Consider the following 19,330-nt stretch of genomic DNA (forward strand, 5'->3'; position numbering starts at 1 on the left):
TGACAGCAAAATGACTATCCAAAATTTACTTAAACTGTCCTTTTGGTTTTTATCTCTTACATTCACCACCAGCCTCAAAAAAAATAATAAAATAAAATAAAAATATGCCTTCATGAATTGGATTTCTGTCTGACATGATAGGGAGTGAATATCTTTTTACTCTATAAATCACAGCTATATTGGCACAAATTCTCCTAAAAAGTCACTGTCAATAATTCTTGATATCACATATTTGTCATCACTAATTCTCTGTATAACAAAATTTCACCATCTCTAATTCTCTTATCATGTATTGTCGTTGTCTCTCATCACTGTTTCTCTGTACGGTACAACTTCATTGTAAACAAACCAGTAGACAGAACAGTAGACTACCATCAATATTGTAACAAAGACAAGCTTCACTACAGACTTTCCCTTATACAAATATCTTCTTTAGCCAAAAATAAAATCTAAAACATATCCGATTTGAAACACAAAATTTTTTTTTAGTAAAATTCACCAAATGTGTAACAATATAAAACATAAATACTTACACAAGTCTTTCAATAGAAACAATAAAAACAATGTGTTACTTGGACCCCTAAAGCTCCGTTTTAAAGAGCGGCTTACTCCAGCATACAGCTGATACAATATTATATAAAAATCTCCTAATATCACATCTAAAGTTCCTTAAAATCAAAACCATCAATTATCAGTATTAATATCTAACAATATCTTAATTCTGTTCACACATAGTCAAAAGTATTTTGCATGTGTTATTTTCACCAAACTTATCACATAGGAAAATGTGTTAACACACAAATACTACTTGTATGATCACCAAACTCACAGGTTTTTCACACAGAAAAATGTGTTATCACATATTCAGTTGACAGCACCTGCAGGGAATAATACATAAAAATATATTAAAATACATAATCATTCACAAAATGCCTGTATAAATTCTCTATTTGGGAAGTACTGTGCTCACTCAAAGGATAATGCCAAGTCTGTGCTTTCTCTACAACTACAACATCAGTTTCTTTCTATAGACAGCACAATGCCTGCCTTCTATTACAGTTAGTCGAGTGCGAAGTCTGTGCTTTCCCAATGGAAAATGCTTGATCTGTTTACATCCAAAGGTCTGCACTCTCCATAGAGAGGAAGTTCAGGTCTCTCTTTTTCTAGTGCTTCATCTGTTTTTCTCTAAAGACAGTGGCGAGTCTTTCCTGGCCCTACAAAATTTGTTCGGTTCTCTTCATAGACATCATTTAATCTGTATTCTGTCCTTGAGCACTGCCACTTTTGTTTATACTGTGTCCTTACTCCTTGTTAGTACTGTACACTGCCTCCAGGTAACAACCAGCCAGCTCACCAACCATCTTTTTGTCAGGGATACTCTGTGCCATGCCATATATGGCACCCTAGAACAGACATATTTAGCAATGATCTGGATTTTTCATTTTTTATTTATACTGTTTGATTAAGTTCTTTGAAATGTTTAGCAATGTTTCTTAGAATCTAAATTTCAAATATTTTCAACACTCTTCAAAAACTTCATTAATCCTGGACATTAAAAATACAAAATTCCAATTGTTTCAAAATTAAGCTTTAAATCTGTGCCACAGATAAAGGAAGCTTCCTTCAAACTAAGTCATTCCTACCATGCCACCAATCTCATGGTCCTGTGGATCAGCTAGAATCTCCTCTACTGCATTACGTACATCGCTGAGGAACTTGTCTGCCACGCCCTCCTTAGTGTGTACCAGAGTACAACATAGATGTAGGCTGGAAGGAAGTCAGACCAACTCTCATACATTTTTACCAGAAAATGAAGAGTACAATGAAATATCTACCCAATCAAAAATTCATCATTCTTATCATTAAACATCTTACACACTGTGAAATTACCAGTATACAATGCTTAAAGAAAATCCCAGGACATCCTCACTTCATTTTATTATATCTATCATAAAAACAAACACTATTTGTGTTTCCAATTACCAAGTGTTAGATGTCCTAACTGACTTAATTCTCAACCAAAGATGATTCATACTACTTTATATTATAAAGAAACTTACCTGTCTGGGTACTGAAGGGCGTTTAGGTTGTATCCTCGACTGGTCAGAATGTCTGCTAGTCTGAATATGTTGAACCTGTCAGATCCCATTCCAACCACGGACATCAGAGGCTCACCATAAACAATAAGTCCATCAATGTCCCTCAGGCTGTACAAACATGTAAATAAACACTGTTATTACAAACATGTAAATAAACACTGTTATTACAAACAGGTAAATAAACACTGTTATTACAAACACGTAAATAAACACTGTTATTACAAACAGGTAAATAAATACTTATTACAAACAGGTAAATAAACACTACAAACAGGTAAATAAATACTTATTACAAACAGGTAAATAAACACTGTTATTACAAACAGGTAAATAAACACTGTTATTACAAACAGGTAAATAAACACTGTTATTACAAACAGGTAAATAAACACTGTTATTACAAACAGGTAAATAAACACTGTTATTACAAACAGGTAAATAAAATATTACAAACAGGTAAATAAATGTTATTACAGGTAAATAAACACTGTTATTACAAACAGGTAAATAAACACTGTTATTACAAACAGGTAAATAAACACTGTTATTACAAACAGGTAAATAAACACTGTTATTCCAAACAGGTAAATAAATACTGTTATTACAAACAGGTAAATAAATACTGTTATTACAAACAGGTAAATAAACACTGTTATTACAAACATGTAAATAAACACTGTTATTACAAACAGGTAAATAAATACTGTTATTACAAACAGGTAAATAAACACTGTTATTACACAAAGGTAAGTAAGAACAGCTATTACACATAGGTTATATATCTGTCTGTCTCAATAATTCATAACTCACCCCTTTGTTATATATCTGTCTGTCTCAATAATTCATAACTCACCCCTTTGTTATATATCTGTCTGTCTCAATAATTCATAACTCACCCCTTTGTTATATATCTGTCTGTCTCAATAATTCATAACTCACCCCTTTGTTATATATCTGTCTGTCTCAATAATTCATAACTCACCCCTTTGTTATATATCTGTCTGTCTCAATAATTCATAACTCACCCCTTTGTTATATATCTGTCTGTCTCAATAATTCATAACTCACCCCTTTGTTATATATCTGTCTGTCTCAGTAATTCATACTCACCCCTTTGTTATATATCTGTCTGTCTCAATAATTCATAACTCACCCCTTTGTTATATATCTGTCTGTCTCAATAATTCATAACTCACCCCTTTGTTATATATCTGTCTGTCTCAGTAATTCATAACTCACCCCTTTGTTATATATCTGTCTGTCTCAGTAATTCATAACTCACCCCTTTGTTATATATCTGTCTGTCTCAGTAATTCATAACTCACCCCTTTGTTATATATCTGTCTGTCTCAATAATTCATAACTCACCCCTTTGTTATATATCTGTCTGTCTCAATAATTCATAACTCACCCCTTTGTTATATATCTGTCTGTCTCAGTAATTCATAACTCACCCCTTTGTTATATATCTGTCTGTCTCAATAATTCATAACTCACCCCTTTGTTATATATCTGTCTGTCTCAATAATTCATAACTCACCCCTTTGTTATATATCTGTCTGTCTCAGTAATTCATAACTCACCCCTTTGTTATATATCTGGCTGTCTCAGTAATTCATAACTTACCCCTTTGTTATATATCTGGCTGTCTCAATAATTCATAACTCACCCCTTTGTTATATATCTGGCTGTCTCAATAATTCATAACTCACCCCTTTGTTATATATCTGCTGTCTCAGTAATTCATAACTCACCCCTTTGTTATATATCTGCTGTCTCAGTAATTCATAACTCACCCCTTTGTTATATATCTGCTGTCTCAGTAATTCATAACTCACCCCTTTGTTATATATCTGTCTGTCTCAGTAATTCATAACTCACCCCTTTGTTATATATCTGCTGTCTCAGTAATTCATAACTCACCCCTTTGTTATATATCTGCTGTCTCAGTAATTCATAACTCACCCCTTTGTTATATATCTGTCTGTCTCAATAATTCATAACTCACCCCTTTGTTATATATCTGTCTGTCTCAATAATTCATAACTCACCCCTTTGTTATATATCTGTCTGTCTCAGTAATTCATAACTCACCCCTTTGTTATATATCTGGCTGTCTCAGTAATTCATAACTTACCCCTTTGTTATATATCTGGCTGTCTCAATAATTCATAACTCACCCCTTTGTTATATATCTGGCTGTCTCAATAATTCATAACTCACCCCTTTGTTATATATCTGCTGTCTCAGTAATTCATAACTCACCCCTTTGTTATATATCTGCTGTCTCAGTAATTCATAACTCACCCCTTTGTTATATATCTGCTGTCTCAGTAATTCATAACTCACCCCTTTGTTATATATCTGTCTGTCTCAGTAATTCATAACTCACCCCTTTGTTATATATCTGCTGTCTCAGTAATTCATAACTCACCCCTTTGTTATATATCTGGCTGTCTCAGTAATTCATAACTCACCCCTTTGTTATATATCTGTCTGTCTCAGTAATTCATAACTCACCCCTTTGTTATATATCTGGCTGTCTCAATAATTCATAACTCACCCCTTTGTTATATATCTGTCTGTCTCAGTAATTCATAACTCACCCCTTTGTTATATATCTGGCTGTCTCAATAATTTATAACTCACCCCTTTGTTATATATCTGGCTGTCTTGACAATTTTGCGAGTGGATTCCACATATCCATCAAGACCTATGTGCATCATGGTCGCCCAGCATGCTGCTATAATGGCTCCAGCCCTGCTGCCTGTGTTAAGATGTTTAGATAGTAATTGTTCACATAATTTTGTTCATAGATGAAACTGTGTTGTTTCATCGTAAAACATGAATATAGATTAGTATTGTGTCAAACTGAATCCAGTGAAGAAATCAAACAGACATACAAACTCGCAACAAATTTGATCACTTTAGATCTTTAATATAAATATATATTAGAATTCTTTACTTTGTGGATACTACATCAGCTGACTTACCCCCTGTAGTGGACGTCGCGTAGATACCACCTGGCCATTCTGGCTGGACAAAGAATTGCTGCTGTCTGAACGTTGGATTTCTATACAGGATCACAGATGACCCTTTTGGTGCAAAACCATACTGGAAATGACAGAAATTAAAATACAGAGAAACAACCCACAAACTTAATGTATACAAGGTTAAATCCTATTAAATCCTATGAAATAAATCCTATTAAAAAAGGTAATCTCTGGCCAGGTAACAAGATCAGTGTTAAAGGAAACGTAATGTTACATCATATACAACCTGAACAATCAGAGATCAGTGTTAAAGGAAACGTAATGTTACATCATATACAACCTGAACAATCAGAGATCAGTGTTAAAGGAAACACGGTCGTAATGTTACATCATATACAACCTGAACAATCAGAGATCAGTGTTAAAGGAAACGTAATGTTACATCATATACAACCTGAACAATCAGAGATCAGTGTTAAAGGAAACGTAATGTTACATCATATACAACCTGAACAATCAGAGATCAGTGTTAAAGGAAACGTAATGTTACATCATATACAACCTGAACAATCAGAGATCAGTGTTAAAGGAAACGTAATGTTACATCATATACAACCTGAACAATCAGAGATCAGTGTTAAAGGAAACGTAATGTTACATCATATACAACCTGAACAATCAGAGATCAGTGTTAAAGGAAACGTAATGTTACATCATATACAACCTGAACAATCAGAGATCAATGTAATGTTACATCATATACAACCTGAACAATCAGAGATCAGTGTTAAAGGAAACGTAATGTTACATCATATACAACCTGAACAATCAGAGATCAGTGTTAAAGGAAACGTAATGTTACATCATATACAACCTGAACAATCAGAGATCAGTGTTAAAGGAAACGTAATGTTACATCATATACAACCTGAACAATCAGAGATCAGTGTTAAAGGAAACGTAATGTTACATCATATACAACCTGAACAATCAGAGATCAGTGTTAAAGGAAACGTAATGTTACATCATATACAACCTGAACAATCAGAGATCAGTGTTAAAGGAAACGTAATGTTACATCATATACAACCTGAACAATCAGAGATCAGTGTTAAAGGAAACACGGTCGTAATGTTACATCATATACAACCTGAACAATCAGAGATCAGTGTTAAAGGAAACGTAATGTTACATCATATACAACCTGAACAATCAGAGATCAGTGTTAAAGGAAACGTAATGTTACATCATATACAACCTGAACAATCAGAGATCAGTGTTAAAGGAAACGTAATGTTACATCATATACAACCTGAACAATCAGAGATCAGTGTTAAAGGAAACGTAATGTTACATCATATACAACCTGAACAATCAGAGATCAGTGTTAAAGGAAACACGGTCGTAATGTTACATCATATACAACCTGAACAATCAGAGATCAGTGTTAAAGGAAACGTAATGTTACATCATATACAACCTGAACCATCAGAGATCAGTGTTAAAGGAAACGTAATGTTACATCATATACAACCTGAACAATCAGAGATCAGTGTTAAAGGAAACGTAATGTTACATCATATACAACCTGAACAATCAGAGATCAGTGTTAAAGGAAACGTAATGTTACATCATATACAACCTGAACAATCAGAGATCAGTGTTAAAGGAAACGTAATGTTACATCATATACAACCTGAACAATCAGAGATCAGTGTTAAAGGAAACACGGTCGTAATGTTACATCATATACAACCTGAACAATCAGAGATCAGTGTTAAAGGAAACGTAATGTTACATCATATACAACCTGAACAATCAGAGATCAGTGTTAAAGGAAACGTAATGTTACATCATATACAACCTGAACAATCAGAGATCAGTGTTAAAGGAAACGTAATGTTACATCATATACAACCTGAACAATCAGAGATCAGTGTTAAAGGAAACGTAATGTTACATCATATACAACCTGAACAATCAGAGATCAGTGTTAAAGGAAACGTAATGTTACATCATATACAACCTGAACAATACAACCAGAACAATCAGAGATCAGTGTTAAAGGAAACGGTACGTAATGTTACATCATCATACAACCTGAACAATCAGAGATCAGTGTTAAAGGAAACGTAATGTTACATCATATACAACCTGAACAATCAGAGATCAGTGTTAAAGGAAACACGGTCGTAATGTTACATCATATACAACCTGAACAATCAGAGATCAGTGTTAAAGGAAACGTAATGTTACATCATATACAACCTGAACAATCAGAGATCAGTGTTAAAGGAAACGTAATGTTACATCATATACAACCTGAACAATCAGAGATCAGTGTTAAAGGAAACGTAATGTTACATCATATACAACCTGAACAATCAGAGATCAGTGTTAAAGGAAACGTAATGTTACATCATATACAACCTGAACAATCAGAGATCAGTGTTAAAGGAAACGTAATGTTACATCATATACAACCTGAACAATCAGAGATCAGTGTTAAAGGAAACACGGTCGTAATGTTACATCATATACAACCTGAACAATCAGAGATCAGTGTTAAAGGAAACGTAATGTTACATCATATACAACCTGAACAATCAGAGATCAGTGTTAAAGGAAACACGGTCGTAATGTTACATCATATACAACCTGAACAATCAGAGATCAGTGTTAAAGGAAACACGGTCGTAATGTTACATCATATACAACCTGAACAATCAGAGATCAGTGTTAAAGGAAACGTAATGTTACATCATATACAACCTGAACAATCAGAGATCAGTGTTAAAGGAAACGTAATGTTACATCATATACAACCTGAACAATCAGAGATCAGTGTTAAAGGAAACGTAATGTTACATCATATACAACCTGAACAATCAGAGATCAGTGTTAAAGGAAACGTTATGTTACATCATATACAACCTGAACAATCAGAGATCAGTGTTAAAGGAAAGTAATGTTACATCATATACAACCTGAACAATCAGAGATCAGTGTTAAAGGAAACGTAATGTTACATCATATACAACCTGAACAATCAGAGATCAGTGTTAAAGGAAACGTAATGTTACATCATATACAACCTGAACAATCAGAGATCAGTGTTAAAGGAAACGTAATGTTACATCATATACAACCTGAACAATCAGAGATCAGTGTTAAAGGAAAAGTAATGTTACATCATATACAACCTGAACAATCAGAGATCAGTGTTCGTAATGTTACATCATATACAACCTGAACAATCAGAGATCAGTGTTAAAGGAAACACGGTCGTAATGTTACATCATATACAACCTGAACAATCAGAGATCAGTGTTAAAGGAAACACGGTCGTAATGTTACATCATATACAACCTGAACAATCAGAGATCAGTGTTAAAGGAAACGTAATGTTACATCATATACAACCTGAACAATCACTACCTGTGTTTTTGATTAACTTAATATGAAAACTTATTCTTGGAAAAGTAATCACATAAACAAGAACATTCAGTAATTGACCGTGAAAATATAGGCCATGAATGCACAGATGATAAATCTATGCAGGAACTAATTCTAGACATTGAAAGTTTGACAGACCCACTGTATTCAATAAGGTATATCATCAGTGTTACTTAACCAATCAATCTGCTGGATGTGTACCGGTAAGTGGTGCCAATTTACGACTAAATTGTATGTGGTGACACCATGTATTCTGCAACATTTCACTGAGTAAATGAATTTAGTACTATCAATGTGAATGAATTTATCAGTACACTAATTTTACTAATATCAGAAGTTAAAACGAATTAGTGATATCACCAATTCAAAGAGGCATTAGCACTAAACTGATTAGATGGTATCACCAAAACACAGTTAAAGTCAAAGGTCATAAACTAGGTCAAAGTGTGAAGTTCCAATGACAAGTAGTGTAAAGTAGTGTAAGAAATTGAGCCTAGACAACCTTTCAATTTGATGTAGGTCAATGGTCAAAATGTAGGTCACAATGACATACTTTAAACATGCTGCATCACCTCATCTTGGTATACCCATGCCCAGAACATGAAGTTATTACAGTAAGCCAGCTAATACATGAAGTTATAGTGACAAGTGTAGGAGGTGTAGCCCAGACAAAACAGTAAGCCAGCTAATACATGAAGTTATAGTGACAAGTGTAGGAGGTGTAGCCCAGACAAAACAGTAAGCCAGCTAATACATGAAGTTATAGTGATGAGTGTAGGAGGTGTAGCCCAGACAAAACAGTAAGCCAGCTAATACATGAAGTTATAGTGACAAGTGTAGGAGGTGTAGCTCAGACAAAACAGTAAGCCAGCTAATACATGAAGTTATAGTGATGAGTGTAGGAGGTGTAGCCCAGACAAAACAGTAAGCCAGCTAATACATGAAGTTATAGTGATGAGTGTAGGAGGTGTAGCCCAGACAAAACAGTAAGCCAGCTAATACATGAAGTTATAGTGATGAGTGTAGGAGGTGTAGCCCAGACAAAACAGTAAGCCAGCTAATACATGAAGTTATAGTGACAAGTGTAGGAGGTGTAGCTCAGACAAAACAGTAAGCCAGCTAATACATGAAGTTAGAGTGATGAGTGTAGGAGGTGTAGCTCAGACAAAACAGTAAGCCAGCTAATACATGAAGTTATAGTGATGAGTGTAGAAGGTGTAGCCCAGACAAAACAGTAAGCCAGCTAAAACATGAGAAATACCTACCAAGATAGAGAGGACAGGTAAATCAAACACAAATTTATTGTTTTATAGTTTACTGATAAATTAGCAAGGAGCAAAACGGGTCAGGATCATACTTATCCATCTGACTACAACCATTCTTAAAGCAATTTCTCTTTTACCTTATGTGTGTCTGCTGATATACTTGTAACCCCCGGAAGTCGGAAATCTACTGCTGGAATTGGAAAGCCTGCTTTCTCCATGAACGGAACTAGGAAGCCGCCTAGACAGCTGTCAACATGAACTGGAATGTTGTATTTCTTTCCAAGCTAGAGTGAGATAAAGACCAATTTAGAATAACAAACAGTAATTTAATTATTTTTGAAATTTGATATACTGTATATGAAATATGATATTGTGTCTGAGTTTACCAAACACTAATACCAACCTCAGCAAATCAGAAACAAATATGTTCTGATACTTATTAGTATTACAGAAGGATCAAACTAAAACTTACTGCAGAAATTTCTTCAATGTCATCTATAATACCGTGAGGGAAACCAGGTGCTGATCCAACTAGCTGAAATACACAGATTTTTATTGATACTTAGAGTAAAGCTTGTATTTCACATAAAATAACAAAATCGATGAGAGCAGTAGCTAACACATATATCCCCCCATCCACTTGTCTCTTTTTTCTGATCAAAATAAATCAAGAGATTCACAAGATGTCCTGTACACTTTGTATATAGCTTTTTATTCCAAAAATGTTCAAACAAAATCTAATCAGGTGTAGATCTTCATGAGTGACCCTAAGGTGTGAATATGAACTAAATCTATGAATATTAAAAATAAAGTACTGTTTCTTAGTTACCACTAAGTACAACCTAAAGGATAAAAAAATACCTAGATATAAACCAGATCCTATATACGTTTGACTGAAGCTTGTAAAACTTACCATACATGTGTTTTTATTAATAGCCTTCCTCATAGCCTTGATGTCCACCTTCCCTGTTACTTTATCGACAGAAATGTGTGTGATTTTCATTCGGAAGTAGTATGCCGCCTAAAATAAAAGGAAAAAGACTAGCATTACTTACTAAGCTACAGAGAGTGAATAATACATGGGTTCAATTTCTGCCACTGAAACAACTTTCAATACGGTTTTGTCTATTTTTCTTCATTTTGATGTGGTTTCTGACAAATCAAAGCAGAGATAACATAACTTTGAAAATTTGCTTTTGAAGATCAAAAAGGTGTGTAACTCTGATGGTCATTGACATCATGATCATCACCATCTGACAGTGAAACTATGTAACTTAGTTCAACAGAAACTGTATTGGGATCAATTGGTCCCTGTAATTACTAATTATACTATACATTCTAGAGAAAGGTGTTATAGTAAGTGACATAATAAATTCCTGTAATTACTAATTATACTGTATATTCTAGAGAAAGGTGTTATAGTAAATGACATAATAAATTCCATTACAAATCAACAAAGTGATTTTAAGTACGTACCTTATCAAAAGCAGCATGAACGGTAACAGGTACAATCCTGTAGAATAAACAAATGTATTTACTGAGGAAACAACGGTCTTAGTATGTACAGTAGATATTATCTATGTAGAGCAGGTATTCTAAAGTGTGAGGTTCTAAAATACATATCATTTTAGGATGTGATGTTGTAAAATATATATTATTTTACACTGTGAGGTTGTACAGTTGATATCATTAAACTCTAAGGTTGCAGAAATTGTAGAATTGCTGTATGAAATACATCAATTATTAGGTCTAGACTATTCCATCCATATACATTCAAAGAAATGCTCACAGTTAATCAGAACTTTCAAAGCACTTTCATCAGACGGAAACATTTTCATTTAGAAATACCACTTACATTTCTGGGAAATTGACACCATTATCGCGAGCGATGTTTCTGTATGTGAGACAAGCCAGTAGAATACTCTCTGTGCCTCCTGATGTCATCTAAAATAGTTATCCACAATTATTAAATCTAATACCATCTTCCAAGAGCAAAATCATTTAAGTTCAATTTTCATACTTTCAACAGCCCACTCCTCTAATTCTAACTAAACTAGAACACTGACAGTGCTAGCAAGCACTTTCAGTAAGAAAGCATTGGATTAATTTTTATTGGCCCAAAGGAACCCAAGTTATATCATAGAACCAATTCTCTATTTAGAGTAACAGAAATCTGGACCATTGACCCTTGGGTCTGAAAAACAATCTAAACCAAGCCATTTTTATAAGGAAGCATTGCATGAGTTTAGAGCTTGATAAGCAAAGTTGTGATATCACATAGAAACTGATTTTCTATTTATAGTAACATTGACCTTGACCTTTCACCTTCAAAACTGTACATCAATCCCAAGCACGCATTTTCAGTAAGGAAGAACTTGATGAAGTCTGGGTCAGATTGGCCGAAGCAAACTCTATTTTTCACATGGAAACTGATTTTCTATTTATAGCAACTGTGATCTTGACCTTTGACCTTTAAAACTGTACATCAATACCATGCAAACATTTTCAGTAAGGAAGTACTTGATGAAGTCTGGGTCAGACTGGCCGAAGCAAACTCTAGTTTACACATGGAAACTGATTTTCTATTTATAACAACTGTGACCTTGACTTTAATCTTGGGATATGAAAAGCTACATGCCCCAAGCAAGTACTTCATTCAAGGAGACTTGGCATAAAGTATGAGTGTAATTGGCCCAACAGAATTTGAGATACTGCATCTTGATGCAGAACCCTAATGATACTCTCTTTTAAACTGTGTCAGAATTTGACATATTTCTAAAGTAGATTGAATTGTGTAGTAACATCACTACCCTGGAATCTTAAAAAGCATAAATTTTATTTTATAACAGAAATTAGTCATTCAAATTATCATTATGCTCACAAGAAACAAACTATAATAGAAACAGATAGATGTTGAAAGGTCCTCTAATCATCAAACAATAGTATCAATTACACAAAATTTTACCAAAGGGCAATAATTCTGTAATCAAGGGGTTGCAAGCCCTGAATTGGGTATACAGCACATTCTCTAAGTATGGCAAATGTATACACCAAGTTTCATGCTCCTAGTCATAATGCAAGCAAACTACCGTAAAAACCCATGTAATGTCCGCACTTTTTTTCACCGAAAATCAATCCAAAAAAGGGGGTGCGGACATTACAGAGATATAGAGGAAATGACACTTTTTTCCTTCCGACAATTCATATCATATCTCCTTGAATTGTGTTCTTAAAAGCCAAGCATACCTGATATTATCGTTCTATGGTTTTTCCTATGATGTTCCCTCAACCAAACATGATTATTTATGATTATTTATTATAGTTTCCATGGTTAATTCCTTCCATTTTCTCGTTACAGGTTCGTATTGTGTCGTCCTTCGTAATAGGAAGCCATTTTGTTTGACTTTGTCACATGAATAAAGTTAGAGTTATTCCCCTTTCCCCATTGAAAAAGCATACCCATGAGCATATACAAAATAACACAACATTTTCATTCTACATTTTATTTACAAAATAACAATAAATAACATGTACAAGAATAAAATAAATAATCAGACGTTTTATTGATTATGGATCGTTTATCAGAAAGTCTTAATACATAGCAGGCCGTTTTAATCGCATTTCTCGAAACCCCAGAAGTCGTCGTCGTCACTGTGGAAGAACTCCTCGGCGTTGAAGTTGTCTTCCTCTGTCTGGTCGTTGTAATAAATGGCGTTCTCGTCGTCTGATGGTGTGTCAGTAGGGTCAGTGGCGCCGTGGGTCATGTTACTGTATAGTTATCATTAATTGGCTAATCACACGCTGTCACTCACTCACACTCGAGGTGAGGAGATGACCCAAGCTGTTTATAACACTGCTGGGCTAACCCTTATCAAAACACCACTTATCGAAATGAGGACTTGTCATACTGGTAAGCTTACTGTACCATTATGGAGAATAACTGTTGTTATAAACAATTAAGTGAATTCTTGAATGGTACCTGTATGTTATACACAATGCGACATGCTCTCGGCCATTACGACATTAGCGTACGTGAAATGAAATCGGCAGCTTCAATTTGCATTTTTTACCCGCGGACATTACATGGAAGGTGGGTTTTTTCCCCAGATTTTTGTGTCAAAAAAGGGGTGCGGACATTACACAGATGCGGACATTACGTGGGTTTTTACGGTATGTTCATGACAAAAAAATCCATAAAGGGCAATAACTCTGTACTAAGGGGTCATGAGCCCTGAATTTGCTACACTACACCTTGCTTCTGTATGACTGATGTATACATCACCTTTCATTATCCTAGCTTAAATACAGGCAAAGTAATGCTCCAGACACAAAATTAATCTTAACAAAGGGCAATAACTCTTTAATTAAGGGGTTGCAGGCATTAGTAAACTGCACATTGTCTTTGTCAACAGAAAATGAAAGGACAGACAATGGATGGACGGATGAACAGAAAGATAAGGCAGCAACTATATGCCTACCCGAAAATTTTTGGGGAGCATAATACATTGAATAACTTCGATAGTTACTCTTGATTCTTTACTCACCGTACCACATGAATTTTCATCGCCATTGAACATGGTACAACACATACGGACAACCTCTGCTTCCATTTTTCTCACATCAGGGAACACATCTGGATGCAATGGATTGGACCAAGCAAACATTCCATATGTCTAACAAAAAACATAAAAATGATAAGAATTATATAAAGTCAAAACAGCCATCATGATCTGTGTGGTTAGGAGCTCAAACTCTAACAATCCAGTCCTATCAAAGTCACCTACAGTACATACAAAATGGAAACAATGAAATCAACACAATAAAGAACAAATAGTCAAAATAAGGTTAATGACTGAGTACATGCAAATGTAAGCATTGACGAGCTCTACATACAGTCTAGTCCACTCTTGTAAAAGGGGAATAGTTGTGTGACCTACCTTGGCCATGAGTTCAGTGAGTTCTGCCTCTCCACTGTAAACAGTTCCAGATACCTGTCCATTCTCCCAATCCACCTGGGCTGTAAACGTATATGGTGACAAGAAGTAATGACCAAAGCAATATACATCATTATACAGTACATTCAGTATTTCTACAGAAATAGGGATAACAATCTTTACTAGTGAAATCCAAGATGGCTGCCTGTCCAGTTCTAGTCCCAAAATCAAACAGGCACAACTAGGGACCAAGGGGTTATCTACGTAGGAAATTTGAGAGAGATCCATCCAGTACTTCCCAAGAAATAGCGATAAGAACCTGTAAAGTCAAAATATAAGATGGCCACTTGTCAACCATCTTGTTTTTATGATCAGTCCAAAATTTAGTCAGACACAACTAAAATGCATGTGGAACCTACATATGAAATTTTAGAGTGATCCATCAAGTACTTTTCAAAAATAGCCATAATAAACTTCATTGAAAAAATCCAAGATGGCCATCTGTCAGCCATTTTGTTTCTCTGATCAGTTCCAGAATCAAATGGGCACAAATAGGGATCAAGGCAAACCTACATATGAAATGTGAGAAAGATCCATCCTGTACTTCTCAGGAAATAGCGATAACAGAAATTGTTTACGGACCGACGGATGGACAGACAATGGACCACAGATGTAAGGTAATTTGAATACCCCACCATCTGATGATGGTGGGCTAATAACACTGAATATAGCACCATAATAAACTTAAATAGAACATGTCTTAGCAATATGTCATAACAAATAACACTGGTTGTAGCACCATAATACACTCAAATAGAACATGTCTTAGCAATATGTCATAACAAATAACACTGGTTGTAGCACCATAATACACTAAAATAGAACATGTCTTAGCAATATGTCATAACAAATAACACTGGTTGTAGCACCATAATACACTCAAATAGAACATGTCTTAGCAACATCATGTTATAACATAAATAGCAGTGGTTGTAGTCTCATACTTCAAAACAAAGAGCACCGATCATGGCACAAGTAATCTTTCAGATCTCTGTGCTTTTTTAAGAGAAAATTCACCAAGTGAAATGAAGAGAAAGACCTTTCTGTTTCCAAAAATCTAGTCAAAATGTAATGCTATCTGTTTATGGTAAAGTCAAACTATTAGAAGGAAACAAACTCAGTATGTTTTACTCACCTAAATTTTTATATTGTAACAACAGCTCCTCAACTTCCTCCTAAAAACGGAAACAATGGCATCAGTATTTTGCCATCTACACAAAATGTGATCAACGTGGCACCTAGTTACCATTACCGAAACAGTAGGAAAATAAACACAATATCAGCGACTATACCAAAAATACAGGACAAGAAAGCCCCTTTCAACATTGCTCCAAGCTGTCAGAGAAGGAGGTTTGATAATGAGATCATATCAGAATATGGTAGTTAACACTACATCTCTATAAATCTATAAAGTGCAACTTTTTTTTGTTTTTTTGTTTTGTGAATTAAAAATGCTAGTGAATTTTTTTCATAGATAATCAATCTAACCCTCTTTGAAAATGTTTCCCATTCACATAACTTGTACAGACAAAATCCTCACCATTTTCAGACCATTGACTGGAAGAGCTTTCTGGTACCCCTCAACACTTTTATGGAAGCTGGCCTCCATATCACTCAGCATTTTATTCTTCTCTTCGGCAACCTTCCTCTTTACAGCAGGAATCATCTTCACATACCGAAAGATACTGTTCAGTGTCCTCTTCTTAAGTGCTTTAATTGACAAAATTTACTATTTCATCAGCCCACATTAATAAATCAGAACAGTTTAATCCTATCAATTTAAATAAGATGTTTGTTTTGACTCCTTTATTTCAATGACATCTCTGGATGTATGTACAAGGCCTGCACAGAACACCACAGACACAGCAGATCACCATTAAAAGGACATTGTTGACAATAACTAAAAGACTATGTGCAATTTCACCACTAAATGAGAATATTTGACCATCCTTCCCTCCAATCATATTATCAAATATAATCTTATCAGTATTCTAGAATGCAAATACAAGTTGCAATATGACTCACTTTGCTCCTCATTGGAAAGGAGGAGGTTTTTAACGGTGATAAAGACTAGTGTTCCACCACAGGAGTAAACCACCACCTGCCATGGCGCCAGTCCAGCACACAGACTGTTGATCTTGTCCTTTACTATATCAAGGTACGGCATCACTGGTCCCTACAGCAGACAGAAATGTTTATATTATGAACAAACCACTTCTCTGCTGTTACATTTCAGCAGAAGATATTGGTAAGAAACAGTGAACACAGTTAAAGATATTGGTAAATATTTGTCCTGTAATTTATTTTACTGAATTTTAAATTCATCATCCAAATATTTTTCAAAATATACCATTGTATTTTAGTTTCTTTTTCACCCATTGGTTCAGAAAAATTGTGTGCTATAATATATTAGTAAAATGCAGTGATATTCAGTGTATTGAGAGAAATGTAAAGGGATATATCACAGCTGACAGCAGAAATAAATGGCTCTAGGAAATAGATATAGAATGGACATAAAGTAAAAGCAATTTATAAGTACGTTTAAAAACTAATTGTGAACAGTGTTTACAAGTACACAAGCTCATTATTTCAGTAATTCCCTCCACATGTAATTTAATTCAGAAGCTTAAATAACTTTTCCAAAATAAATATTTTGGCGAGTGGTCTATCCATGTGCAGACATAATGATACCAGGTATTTACTTATGATAACCTATTTACTCTTACATAATACCTACCTGGTACAGAGAGCTCTTTATTCACTTTACATACACAAGTACATGTATCAAACCCTTTCTAAATCTGATATTTAGGACAATAAATTGATAATTGAAATTTTCTTGATAACTCACTGAATGAAAATGAAAAGTAATTTTCTTAATTAGTTCCCCAAATTGAACATGAATTTGTATATGTTAAGGTATATCTACCAACATATGTAACAGACACTTGCATATTGTAACGAACTATTCATCAATATATATAAATGGTTATTAGGAATTATAGTACGTAAGCCATACACACATATATGAACTGTGAACTTAGCATGATCAGGAGCTATCACCTAGATATATACAGGATAGGTTACATAAAGATTATTACAAATTCTACACTTATATATATAAATTATGAAAGGTTACCCGTCCTATCCAGTTGGAGATAGATATTATCTGATAACAGTTGTATATCGGCAAAGGTTACTTACTTTCATCAAAGTGTCTGGTTTTAACTTTTATAAATGACTCTTTTTTAATCTCAGGAAATGTCCAACAAAATCACTATTAGAAGGTAATTAATAGGGAGTGATTTCAGAGTTGCAAAATCAATGATAGTTTTTTTTACTCATTTTTACTTAATCTGAATATATATACAACAACACTTGGCTCAAACAATATATTATCTTTCTTGAATATTATAAACTACACTTTCTTTCTAGTTTTCAAAATAAATGTCCAAAAGTTTAACAGCAATGAACATTTATTAATGATTTTATTTTTGTCTACGCCAAAGTCAACACACGAAATTCAGAAAATAGCTGGCACCTCGCTATGGTTTATAAACTTGTGGTATCTCCAACTCCAATGTCCCATATAAACGAGCCCTATTGAGAAATCCAAAAAGGGATAATCAAGGCAATGTCCCGTGGGTGCTCAAAGACATTTTGCAAGCCTATGAATTCGTTGATCTTTTTTATCTGCACTTTCCACACTTTACATCCATGTCAACATGCAAAAAATAATTTTGATTGAGTGCATTACTCCCCGGGCACTCGTAAATCGAAGAAGTTTGTGGCAGATATCCGGGTAGCTTTTTTACCGTCCGTATTTGTGTTACCTGTATAATCAAGACACATCAGGTCTTCTATAATCGAATTCTATATCCGTCACGGGAAGTGACCGTTCTGGTTGAGCACGCAGAGATCGCACACTATGTCAGTAGCCACAGTCACAGCCTAACATCAAGTGACAGCGATGTTTACGCAACGCTTCACCTCCGTGATATAGAGGTTACCCAGTTAATCCATAGATGCCAAATAGTACGAACATATGGACTTACTGACTGACAACCCTCAATGAAGTTGATTTCAAGCGATTATACATCTACTTGAACAAGATACTAAAATAATCCGCACACTCACCGTCACAACGTTCAGTAGTTTCGCCATTTTGTTCCCGTGTGTTATCGTTTGGTCACATGATTTTTGACGCGAGAAGAAATAAAGTATAAGAACCAACAAAAGGTCTTCTGTTCCGGAATGTTGAAAAAAATGGCATGTCGACACCTAAGCAGATTAGTTTGCTTACTAATAGTGTACTTAATAACTTTTAAACCAAACAATAAATCCTAATAAAAAATATCAGTAAATATGTCTGCCTCAACGGAAACAGAGAAGCTTAAATACGTGAAAAAGAGCCGATTTGTTCCGGAAGGGCAAGCGTCCAAGTAAGCAATGAATTGTTCTCAGTTCAGAACAAGGTTATAGCCTAACAGCAAACCATCTCGCATACAAACAGGCATCGAACA

General features: G+C 34.6%; 1 protein-coding gene across 1 annotated transcript; it reads right to left on the minus strand.

The window, feature by feature from the left end:
- Positions 1–474: 474 nt before the first annotated feature.
- Positions 475–18,971, minus strand: LOC132547262 (sphingosine-1-phosphate lyase 1-like). Its single transcript, XM_060211026.1, has 16 exons — positions 18,945–18,971; positions 16,833–16,983; positions 16,348–16,517; positions 15,943–15,982; positions 14,751–14,830; positions 14,358–14,486; positions 11,669–11,757; positions 11,290–11,326; positions 10,727–10,834; positions 10,286–10,348; positions 9,951–10,097; positions 5,093–5,213; positions 4,749–4,866; positions 2,061–2,207; positions 1,644–1,767; positions 475–1,403 (listed from the first exon to the last, which is right to left on the minus strand). The coding sequence occupies exons 1-16, from the start codon at positions 18,969–18,971 to the stop codon at positions 1,302–1,304; spliced, it is 1,653 nt and encodes a 550-aa protein (XP_060067009.1). The 3' UTR covers positions 475–1,301.
- Positions 18,972–19,330: the final 359 nt, after the last annotated feature.

This window comes from Ylistrum balloti, unplaced genomic scaffold (genome assembly GCF_031769215.1).
Source record: "Ylistrum balloti isolate Yb309-2 unplaced genomic scaffold, AGI_CSIRO_Ybal_v1 Utg369944, whole genome shotgun sequence".
Taxonomy (NCBI): domain Eukaryota; kingdom Metazoa; phylum Mollusca; class Bivalvia; order Pectinida; family Pectinidae; genus Ylistrum; species Ylistrum balloti.